Raw genomic sequence first — 12,767 nt, 5'->3', positions numbered from 1 at the left:
TTTAAGGTTTTCAATTTTAATTTAATTTTCATCTTCAAGCATGCAATTTTCCAATCATAATTCAACTGAAAAAGAAAAGGACTTTTCATTTAAATTTTGACTACAACTCTGTAACAGTGGTGGTCCAATATCAGCATTCACTGTACAACTAAAACATTTATGACACACAACGAAAACTTTGGAATTATGTGCTCATACTGAGAAGTGAAATCAGGACAGACCAGGATTACAACTTTATCCGTACCTAAAAATAACAACAGTTTGACCCTTTGCCTTTCTTATAGACCAAAAAATTCTGATAAGTGATGAAGACAATCTTTAATTTATCAAACGGCGCTAGTAAAACATGATTGTATTTCAAGATACAAAAATATTGTGTTCTTTTGCTGCTAATCTAGAGACAAATACATCTTTTTTCTTTTTTAAAAATTTTTAAATGGGGTTGTCACTTTTTATTTCAGATTGTAACATTCAAGGTCTTTGCACACTGACCGTCCATATTACTGTGCATGTATTATTGTGCGTGATGAAGCCCTGGAGGCTTTAGACACTAATTCACAATGGTGCAGGGGTTAGCGCTGTTGCCTCAAAGCAAGATGTTCCAGGGCCTTTCTGTGCAGCGTTTGCATGTTCTAAACCTAAACAAGAACAAAAACACACACCTTACTTTGTTACACAATATAGCAAAGATGCTGTACAAATTAAACACATTATCAAGAAACCTCTCCTAAACTTGTCGGACCCTTGCTTGTGAAGTTTCGAACGCTGACTTTGGATCAGGTGGACGAGCATGCCCGTCCTGCTCTTCAAATGGGAGGCGGGTACAAGCCACAAGAATGCATCTCCCCACAGAAGGAAGGTGGATAGATGTGAAAATATAATTACATGGCCTTGTCCCAATGTGTCAGTTTCAACATCTGACATGTTGTTAATGTTCTTTCAATGAATCAAATATGGGTTTATAAGATCTGACAATTATTACATTCTGCTCACATTTTACACAGCACCTCAACTTTTTTGGAATTGGGGTTGTATACACTTTATGATATTGATATGTTAAACTATGGGTTGAGTGTGGTTGTGATGCACCGGGGGGGTTCGGTTTCTACAGTTATGTTGAAGCATATCTGTGGTCTGTTTAGGTGGCGATCATCATCCCCTTCAGAAACCGTCATGAGCACCTGAAGCAGTGGCTGTTTTACCTCCATCCTATCCTCCAGAGACAGCAGGTGGACTATGGTGTGTATGTCATCAACCAGCACGGAGAGGGAGTCTTTCACCGGGCCAAACTGATGAATGTAGGCTATGTTGAAGCACTGAAGGAGTATGATTATGAGTGCTTCGTCTTCTCTGATGTCGACTTGGTTCCTATGGATGACCGTAACCTCTACAGGTGCTTTGATTCTCCTAGACACCTGGCTGTGGGTATGGATAAATTTAACTTCCATTTACCTTATGACAGTTACTTTGGTGGGGTGATTTCGTTGTCTAAGGAGCAGTTCTTGAGAATTAATGGCTTCTCCAACACTTACTGGGGCTGGGGTGGTGAAGATGATGATATATGCAATCAAATAACCTTCCATGGAATGAAAGTATCTCGGCCTGACTTGATCACAGGGAAATACAAGATGATCAAACATCGAAAAGATTTGCATAATGAGCTTAACCCCACAAACCTTAATAAACTGAACCATACGAGAGAAACCATGGATAAAGATGGGATCAGTTCTCTTAAATACACAGTCAAGGAGGTTTTAAAGAATAAAATGTACACATTTATCACAGTGAATGTTTATGATCCAGCATCATGAATGAGGACTGATGTGTTACTGCTGACTACCTTCTGTTTACCCCGTTTCAGGTTCAGGTTAGTTGTATGATTGTCATTTGTACATCATCATATCTTAACCAGATTTTGTGTGCTTATTGGAATTACATGCCTGAACAAGTTCCCATAAACAAGTGACAGGATAAATCAGTGATGAGGGGCAGTATTTTCGGGCGTGGCAGAGTTGTGACGTAAGCAAGCAGCAACAAGAGGCCGGTGCAGTTATGGCGGAAGACATAAGTGTGGATGCTGCCATAGCGCCATTTTTAACCGAACTTGACGACATTTCTTCATTAAAAGAAGAACAAAGAATAGCATTGAGTTGTTTTCTTTTCAAAAACGACAAAAGTCGTGTGCTGACATGTCTGCAGTCGCCATGGCTCGTGGAGTTTGCTCCTTCGGTTGTGCCACAGCTCGGTTGTGGCTACGTCATGTGCTTTGTTCCTCTGATTGGCCCATGAAGATGTGACAGACAATCACCGGCCGAGTTTTTCGTTCAAAGGCTCTGCCCTTTCCCAAACTCTGTGTATGAGTGGTTTACCAGATGGATGTGTGAAACAAATCCATCTGGCGTGCCAGGTTACCAGCGCCCTAATCAGGCCCACAACAGAGCTCTGTCACCAGACGCTCAGTCCTAATCCTAAACTAGAACAAACACAGAGACCTTACTTTGTTACACAATATAGCAAAGATGCTGTGCAAATTAAATATATTATCAAGAACAACTGGGACATCATTGAAAGTGACAGAATCTTATGAGGTATTTATTGATCAGCTTTAGAAGAGCCTCAACAATCAAAGACAAGCTGGTCAGAAGCTACCTTCCTGCTCCTACAGCAGATATTTGGCTACAAAGACTCAATATGAATATGGTGAAAACACTTTTAAAGATGTGTGGGGGACTTCCAGTTTGTGATGCACATAGTAGACACGTATTTCAACCATTAAGTGCTGGTAGTAGTCAGAAGTTAGTGCTTATTGTTCACTCATCCAGAAATGACCAAGTCAAAGGGAAAGTTATCTGCAAAAGACAAGGAATTACTGGCACGGTTTCATTATTTCTTTTAACATACAGTGGTTAACAAATTTATTAGACCACCTGTCATATTTGTCTCAGGGACCATCTAGCATCGTGAAGTGCTTCAATGCGGTCTCTTTAATTTTCAGTGAGCTCTCCACGTTTTACCATTTTGAAAAGGAATGAGGAATTTCAAACTGAATTCACCTTTTTATACCCACATTTGAGCCGGCTCACTGGGCTTCTCTGAGAAGTCCAAAATTAATCAAGCATAACATTCAACCACTAAAACTCATTTTTCTCTTCAGGAACACAAGTAAATAACTATAATTTGACATATTAATCAAGAAATATTAATGAGCTTTACTGTTTTTTCAGTTTTTTTGTAAATCAGTAAATTTGAAAATTCATGGATAACAATAATGATTATTTCAGCATTAAAAATATCATTTGGATTAAAAAGCTTCTACATATTGGTGTATTAACCATTGCAGAAACATAAAAAATGATTTTGGTAATTACCAATGCTGTTTATTTAGGGCAGCTGTGGGTGGTGGTCTAATAAATTTGTTTAGTACTGTATGTTAGGTAGGCAGCTGCAAAGGTTCTAAGTTTTAATATTAATTTCAATATTTATGTTAACTTTGTTAAGGCCAAACACTTCCTCTCAGCACAGTTCATTTAAGGTATTTTAAGAGGTTGAACTACAGTTCCTAATGTTTATAGTAGTTGTGGTAATGGAGTGATAGGATTAAAGAAGTATTAAGATATGCTGATCAATGTATCAGAGTCTTTGCTACTGTTTTTTGTGCAGCAACTAAAATGAAGCTTTGGTTGGGGGGGGGTATATTGCTGTTTGTTTTTTGTTTTATTTTATTTTTATTTTATTTATTTGTCCCATTTATATTTACTGCTCTCAACTTGGTCATGTGCTTTTTATGTTGTCCTTATGCTACTAGCCAATATGTGAGGGTTGCTGGTCTTTGGGGCAGATACATAATGAAGCATCTACCTAGATTTCTAAATATTTTCTTTGTTAAGCTCTGACACCTCAATAGCAACGAGTGGTGCTTTAAGATTTACTGGTTGGAATGTCAAGGGGTTAAACTCACCAGGAAAATGTTGTAAAGTTATCAACCATTTAAAACATTTAAACACTGAAATTGCTTTTTTACAGGAGACACACCTCAAGCCCTCAGATCACTCAAAACTCCGTAGAGGGTTGGTGGAACAGCTCTACCACGCTTCATTTTCAAGTAAAGCCAGAGGGGCTGCAATTCTTATTCATAAGTCCCTTTCTCTGTATCCAAAATCATATCAGACCCCAGCGGGCACTCCATTATTATAACAGGTCAAATTTGTGGTAACAATTTCACGTTGGCTAATGTCTGGTCCGAACTGGGACAATGAAGATTTTTTCAAAAAGTTGTTTCTCTCTCTTCCTGATTTAAATTCTAGCCAGCTCACTTTGGGAGGGGACTTCAACCGTCGTGTAGACCCATCTACTGACCGATCATCTAACAGGCCTTCTGCTATGTCTCAATCTTCCAAAGTTATTCAGATATTTATGGATCAATATGCGGTTTCTGATGTTTGGCCTTTTTTTTTTTTTAACCCTACTATCAAGCAGTTTTCTTATTTTCCTCTCCTGTTCTCAGATCTTTTTCCCAAATAGACCTTTTTCTTATTGATAACACATTGTTATCCTCTGTCAGATCATGCTCCCATAGCCCTATTGTAATATCAGACCATGCAACTGTTATTTTAAATATTTCTTTACCTGGCAAGTCCCTTTCTTGTTCATCTTGGCACTTAAATCCACTATTGCTCAATGATCTGGACTTTATTAAGACAATTAATAGTCGTATCGACCTTTTCATTTCTACTAATCTTGACCCATCTGTATCACCATCAACAATGTTAGGAACTTGTAAACCTTAAATAATACTTTACTCTGCTTACCAGAGGAAGATTGTCATTGAAAAAAGAGCTAGTCCCCTCAATGAGCTTTCACAGTTGCAGGCTAAGTGTACAAATTCACCTGATGCAGATCTTACCAAAGAACTACTTATGAAAAAGGCTGAGTTTGATGTTCTAGCATCATATGAAACATCAGAGTTACTGTTAAAATCCCGTTATAATTATCAGATTGGCAATAAGCCAAGTAAAATACTTGCTCACCAAATTTGGCTATCCTCCTCATCATCATATAGAAACTGTGGTTGGTTCAGCTCTAAATCCTCAGTCCATCAGTAATGAGTTTAAAACTTTTATGCTTTATTGTATACATCTGAGAGCTCATCTGATGAAATGGAATACATTAACTTCTTTAGAGATCTAAATATTGCATCCATTGATCCTGAAACCTCTGCCAAACTAGATGAACCCTTGACAGTTGAAGAAATTAAAAATGCGTTAAAAACAATGCAGTGGTAAAAGTCCAGGTCCAGATGGTTTCCCTGCCAGATTTTTTAAGGAATTTGCTGATAAATTGTCCCCACTTTTATTAGATATGTTTAATAAATCATTACAATCTGGTATGCTCCCCCCAACATTACAGCAGGCCATTATAACTCTTATTTTAAAAAAGGACAAAGATCATTTCCTGTGTAACAACTTTTGCCCCATTTCTCTGCTTTTTACGGATGTTAACCTTTTAGCCAAGGTATTAGCGAAACATTTAGAGATGGTCCTGACAAAAATAATTTCCACCAACCAAATGGGGTTTGTTAAGAATAGACATTCTTTTCATAATATCAGAAGGCTATTTGATGTATTATATTCACCGTCATCTCCTAATACTCCTGAGATGGTTATTTCAATGGATGCCTAAAAGGCATTTGATCGAGCTGAGTGGTCTTATTTGTTCTACACATTAAAAAAATTTGGATTCGGTGACAACTTTATCTCATGGATTAAGCTTTTATGGCTTCCTCTGGCTTGTGGCATACAAACAATGATTACTCTGAATATTTTTCCCTTAATCGTGGTAGTCAGCCAGGTTGCCCTCTTTCCCCACTTTTGTTCGCAACCGCAATTGGACCCCTGGCGGTAGCCCTCAGTACCGGTCAGATACGTGGAATCTCAAGGGGGGGACTGAACATAGATTGACCCTGGATGCTGATGAGCTTTTACTATTTAATTCTGATCCTAACAATTCTATTCCTCCAATGTTAGCCCTGCTGAATGAATTCGAGAAGATTTCTAGATACAAATTGAATTTATAAAAAATTTATTTAATTTATAAAAGCCAATTTTTACCTGTTAATGATGCAGCCTTAGCCTATCCCATCTCAAAACTGCTGTTTAAGACACCTCTAGAATAATTTAAATATGTAGGCATTTGTGTAACAAAGAAATTCTCAGATCTGTTTAAATGTAATTTTCCACCTTTGCTGGCTCAAGTTAATCAAGATCTCCAATGTTGGTCTCATCTTCCTCTATCTCTTGCTGGCAGGATAAACTGCATAAAGATGAATGTGTTTCCCAAATGTTTAGATCTTAATGTGTACCAGTTTTCATTCCCAAACATTTTTTCAGTCACTAGATGGCCTGATTCCTCGGTTTATATGGAAGAAACAAATTCCCAGAATTAAAAAAACATATTTTACTACAAAATAAAGATGCTGGTGGTTTAGCCTTGCCAATTTTTTTATTATATTACAGGGCTACAAACATTTGAATGTTACTGCACTGGTTTAGTGGGGAATAACCAACCCCCATCATGGTTTCAGATTGAAAGGTCCTCATGTGGTCCATCTTCACTATTGTCCCTTTTATGCCTTCCCCTAACAACTCAATCATTATTTACACCAACAATATCACAGTGAAAAACAGTCTCAAGATCTGGACTCAACCCCCCTGCATGCTAACCTGTCATGGTCCAGGTTTTGATTTGTCTTGTTCCTGAGTTTTTCTGGCATTTTCCTTTGTTTATTCTGTTATTTCCATGTTTTAGTTTTACTTTGTATTTCTCTTTTGATAGACTTTGTTTTCAGTAAGTTTTGCTTGTGGCTTTTTTCCTAGTGGATTCTTCAGTTTAGTTTTTCACCATATTGGACTTTAGTTTGTTTTATTAAATCCTTTTTTGAGTTCTGCATTTGGGTTCTCCTTTTGAGTTTTTCCACCACATGACACTAACTCTTTGTTCTCTCCCTCTTTTTTGGATCAAGCTTTTGTAACTTGGGAAGACCATGGGATTGTCTCTGTTAAGCATCTTTGCATCGATGGAATCTTTGCTTCATTTGATCAATTAGCTTGTGCATTTAACCTGCCAAGAACTCACTTCTTTAAGTATATGCAAGCTCGAAACCTTGTCCGTAACAACTTCCCTGGTTTCCCTGCTGTCCCTCCAGATACTTTGGTTGACACAATTTGAAATACTAATCCTGTCCTTAGTCTCTAAGCTGTATAACATCCTTTTTAAGTGCAAGCCTTCAGTTTCTAAAAAACTGCGAAAAACTTGGTCTGAAGATCTCAACATGGATATAAGTACTGAGGTTTGGCAGTCAGCTCAGAAATGTGCTCATACTTCCTCTATTTGTGCCGGCCATAGAGTTTTACAATGCAAAGTAATTCATTGAGACCATTGGTCTAAAAGTAAATAAGCTGGCATATATCCTGTTATTGATCCTAGCTGTAATAGATGCCATACAGGACCAGCTAGTCTAACACACATATTTTGGGCCTGTCCAGCACTATTTCAGTATTGGAAATAGCACATCACATCTGCTACATCCATCCCTCTCCACTGGTTGGCCTGTTTGGTGTCTTGCCTACTGACCAGGCACTGCCCTCCCACTTTGTTGATCTCATAGCCTTGCTCACTTTGATAGCAAGGCATGCTATTTTAATGCATTGGAAAAAACCCCACCCACCCTCTCATAGCAAATGGATAAAGGATGTCTTATCCTTCATGAAACTGTAAAAATTAGATACTTTTAAACCTCAATACAAAATGTAACAAAGTATGGTTACCTTTAATTGAGCATGTCAGATCCCTCCAACTAGATGCTGACCCTCTCTACTTCACTTTACCAAAATCACATACCTATTAAGTCTTACTCTCTTATATTAATAGCATGTGGGATGCATAGTACATTAATTGTGACCATTTTCAAGTGTTTATGTTTCTTTTTTAAAATTTTTTCATTTGTTTTAGGTTTGGTTGCATAATAATGCCTTCTTAGCACTCTTACTGCCTTGCCATTGTCTATATAAGGTGTGACGCACTACAATATGTTTTCAAATCAGACATTGTGCAAATGATTTCTGTACCATGTGACAATTGAGTTTATATATGTTTAAAAACTTACTTGAAAATGTATAAATAAATTATAAACAAAAAAATGTGTAGTAATCAAATCCATCCTATCACTAGCTTCATAAATTGCAATACCATCCATGCTGTGTATTGACTTGAATGTGTTTGTGGTTGTTTCCTCACTAAAAGGAGGCCTCAGGTCAGAGTGGCTGATCAGAGGTATATTATTCAGACAGGTCACTTAAATGACCCCAGGGCCAAACATGGTAGTGATGTAACTGTGAAGGGATCAACTCTGATGTAACACAAAACACCTCAAACCGAGACAGGTCTGCTAGAGTCATGCCCTCAAAGACACTCAGTTCCCTGGCCTCAATGAAGACGTTGACTTCTCTTACTTTCTCTAATCTTAAAATATCATTGGTCTTCTCATACTCAATCACCAGTTGTTAATTTATGGTATGACTTACATTGATACTGTGGGCCTCCTGAATGCTGTATTTAATGTGAAGGATTATTTTTATTGTGTATCTTTAACTGTATTCGATGTGTCTGCCCTGCTATTCTAGCTGCCAGAGAAAAGTGGCATATCACATCTACAGATCAAACAAAACCAGTTTTGATGCCCACACCTTAAATAGCAGAGAAACAACAACATAACAAGCAGCTGACAGTTGCGTTCATGTCCAGCTGGAGCAAACAGCAGTTCACACGTCTAGCTTGTTCTCTCTGATAATGTGGCAGAAGCGCTTTAGATTTCTGATCTGTCTTGCTTTAATGAGTACTGCATTTTTAGCTTTCCGCAAGTGTGGCACTTTGACTTTTTCGTATCGTCATAATGGAAACACCTTTTCATGGCTGTCAGGAGAGAAGATGAGGAAAATGGAGAGTGAAACTCCCAAACCTTCTACCCTTCTGAATGTTGGACCGTGCCCTACCAACCCTCCTAAACTTGTCGGACCCTTGCTTGTGGGGTTTCAAACGCTGACTTTGGATCAGGTGAAAGAGCATGCCAGTCCTGCTCTTCAGATGGGAGGCAGGTACAAGCCACAAGAATGCATCTCCCCACAGAAGGTAGGTGGATAGCTATACTGTGTATGAGAGTGTATTAAAAATAATTTCACTTTGATCACAGGCTTTATGATTAATGAATGAATCAGGATTAAATGCATGCATCAATAATATGAAAAAGAATGGATAACAGATTGATTTGATGTATAACACTGCTTTTAACTGGTTAAATATATTCAAATAAGAAGCCATAAAAGGTCAACTCACCCTTGAACAAATGCAACTTTTCAATAATGTAAAAAATGAGGCCATTTCACAACTTTTGGAGCTTTTAAACATAGTATATGTATTTTTATTCTTGATTAATGTTTTACATGATTAAGAGTAGAACTGCTCATAATGTTAAAGAATCTAACTCTAATAAAAACATTAATCAGAGCAGGCTTGGCTTCACCATGGGATTAAAGAAATCTAAGCAGTCAATAATGCCATCTTCATCCTGCTCAACTGGTTTAAAGCCTACGAGATTTTGTTACCTTAATATAATTTACAAAAAAAGTGGATAATTATCATTGTATTTAAATCCATAGTCATGTATGTAGTAAGTATGTGGGTCGTAAAATAGCTACTTTAAGCCATCACTTTTGTATCCCTACTGTCAACTCCATAAGACACTGTCAGATTATGATTTTGTTCATTTTCTCAGTTCATGAAATTCATTTTATTTGTTCATATACCAGCTAATCTAAACTTTGCACAAAAACTAAGGAACTTAGTGTTTGGTAGATTATTTCTTCGTTGTAACAATGCTTCTTGTCAATAAATCTTAAACCATTGTTAAGCCTGTTTATTTCCCTTTTAAATGGGTTTTCATATGTAAGGAGGATGCATTTGTGGGATGAGCAGCAGAGCTGAGTGTGTGGGTCGCACCCATGAAAAATGTTCCAAGTCTTCTCTGCCAATGCTAAACAGCTTATTCAGCTGTTTCTATTGACTATTTCTATTTTGAGTTTCTTGTGCCCCCAGGTGTTGACAATCAGGTGTCTGTTTTTTACCTGTTATGTTCAGGGATGAGTTCTGCCTACAGCAGTTGGATCGTAGGGTTAAAGTAAGGGAAAAGACACAGAGAACACTGATTAACATCTTTTGCTGTAGGCAGTGTGATGTGCCTGAAAAAACGAGTCTTTCCATTGTTGGAGGAAATTTCAGTGCAGAGAGATATGGAGATTAGATTCTTTAACCAGTGGCAATCTCATATCGCCACAGCCTGAGACTGAACTCTGTCCTCCAAGGTGATGTAGCTGGCCCGCACAGAGCGGGATTTATCAGAGACTACTCCAAGAATTTGGGAGTGGAGAGGATGGAATGTCCTGCCAGCAGTCCTGACCTCTACCCCATTGAACACATGTGGATCAGCTTAGGCGTGCTAGTGCCAGAGTGACCAACACAACCACATTGGCTGACTTGTAACAAATGCTGGTTGAAGAATGGGATGCCATTCCACAGCAATGTGTGACCAGGCTGGTGACATATTCCTTGAGGAGGAGGTGCCATGCTGTTGTGGCTGTGTATAGTATGTATTAGGGCTGACAATATTTACCTACAGTCCCATTCAAATTTCGTTTATTTTATTTTATTTTTTACAGATTTTGAATTATATTTGAATATTTATGCACATTTTTAATTAATATGGAAAACATTCAGTTGCTTTTATCACCATGTTGTTACACAGGGTGATCCACATTTACTGAATCAAGAAGAGAGTGTTTTTTGTTCACTATAGTCTCAGCTGTGGAGAAAACCCTCTCCGCCCTGATGGAGGTGCCCGCGATGCGCAGGCATGCCAGCTGGGACACGAGAGGATATCTGAACTGGAACGTTTTCCACCACGACAGTGGGTTACTGTCGGTTGGCATCGTGGTTTTAATCTCGTACATCAGCATCTCTTGATGTAGCAAAGCCTCACTTGCCAAATCACCACCAGCGCGTGCAACACCTTGACAATAAATCCCCGAACATCCCATGGCCATTGCTGCGCCTCTGTGTTTTGGTGTGAAAACTTTATTGTTCATCATGTTACGAAACATTTGGTTCCTACACCTACAAATGGGTGAAGTAGAAGCCAATGAGAGGGAGAGGGGGAGACTCGAGAACGATTATAAACAGCAAAAATATTTAAGAGAAACACTCGAATAGTAACTTCAGCTTTCGAATATTAACAAGTTTTTAAATATTCAAATTATACTCAAACCCTGAAATTTGTTTCAACAGTCCTAGTATGTTTCCGATATGTCTTGTCTCTTCAGACTTCAATCATCCACCAAACAATACCAAACAAGAGTCAATGGTAGAATAAGCTGTTTAGCATTGGCAAGATTTGCAAATTTTCCATGAGTGCAACCTGCATACTCAGCTCTGCTGCTCATCCCACAAATGCATGTTCCTTACAAATGTGGCTGCATTTTAAAGAGAAATAATCACGCTTTCCAACAGTATAAGATTAAGAAGCATTGTTACAACAAAGAAAAATCTACCAAACACTAGTTTTCTTACTTTGTGTGTTAGGTTTATATATATGCAATATTAACTAGTTTGTTTAAAAATATTAGTTGAATATGGTTGATACTGAAGGTTAAGTTAGAAAATCCTGATATTTAGAGGTATACGTCAGATCAGTGACAATAAAGGGAAAAGAACACTCTTCACAGTTAAATATTACATGGCCATGTCACAATGTGTCAGTTTCAACATCTGATATGTTAATGTTCTATCTATGAATCAAATACAAGTTTTTTGAGAGTTGACAATTATTGCTTTGTGTTCTTATTTTTTTCATCATTTTACACAGATTTTTGGAATTGGGGTTGTATAAACTTCATGATATTGATATGTTTAACTATGGGTTGAGTGGGGTTGTAATGCACCAGGGGGTTTTGGGTTTCTACAGTTACGTTGAAGCTAATCTGTGGTCTGTTTAGGTGGCGATCATCATCCCCTTCAGAAACCGCCATGAGCACCTGAAGCATTGGCTGTTTTACCTCCATCCTATCCTCCAGAGACAGCAGGTGGACTATGGTGTGTATGTCATCAACCAGCATGGAGAGGGGGTCTTTAACCGGGCTAAACTGATGAATGTAGGCTATGTTGAAGCACTGAAGGAGTATGATTATGATTGCTTCGTCTTCTCTGACGTCGACTTGGTTCCTATGGATGACCGTAACCTCTACAGGTGCTTTGATACCCCCAGACACCTGGCTGTGGCTGTTGACAAATTTAACTTCCATTTACCCTACGAGACGATATTTGGTGGGGTGATTTCGTTGTCTAAGGAGCAGTTCTTGAGAATTAATGGCTTCTCCAACACTTACTGGGGCTGGGGTGGTGAAGATGATGATATCTACAAACGAATAACCTTCCGTGGAATGCATATATCTCGCCCTGACTTAATCACAGGGAAGTACAAGATGATCAAACATCATAGAGATTTGCACAATGAGCGTAACCCCAAAAACCCTAATAAACTACACCATACTAAACGGACCATGGATAAAGATGGAATCAATTCTCTTAAATACACAGTCAAGGATGTTGTAAAGGATAAAATGTACACATTTATCACAGTGGATATTTATGCTCCAGCATCATGA

At 38.2% G+C, this 12,767-nt stretch overlaps 2 protein-coding genes across 2 annotated transcripts; both read left to right on the top strand.

Annotated features, from left to right (window-relative positions):
• Window positions 1-790: 790 nt before the first annotated feature.
• Window positions 791-1,811, top strand: LOC121527693 (beta-1,4-galactosyltransferase 1-like). Its single transcript, XM_041814720.1, has 2 exons — window positions 791-859; window positions 1,143-1,811. The coding sequence occupies exons 1-2, from the start codon at window positions 791-793 to the stop codon at window positions 1,809-1,811; spliced, it is 738 nt and encodes a 245-aa protein (XP_041670654.1).
• Window positions 1,812-8,982: 7,171 nt separating this feature from the next.
• On the top strand, window positions 8,983-12,767 carry LOC121527692 (beta-1,4-galactosyltransferase 1-like). Its single transcript, XM_041814719.1, has 2 exons — window positions 8,983-9,183; window positions 12,099-12,767. Exons 1-2 carry the CDS (start codon window positions 8,983-8,985, stop codon window positions 12,765-12,767), a joined length of 870 nt encoding a protein of 289 aa, XP_041670653.1.

This window comes from Cheilinus undulatus, linkage group 19 (genome assembly GCF_018320785.1).
Source record: "Cheilinus undulatus linkage group 19, ASM1832078v1, whole genome shotgun sequence".
Taxonomy (NCBI): domain Eukaryota; kingdom Metazoa; phylum Chordata; class Actinopteri; order Labriformes; family Labridae; genus Cheilinus; species Cheilinus undulatus.
Note: the sequence above shows the minus strand (reverse complement) of the source record. Positions and strands in the feature narration are given on the sequence as shown.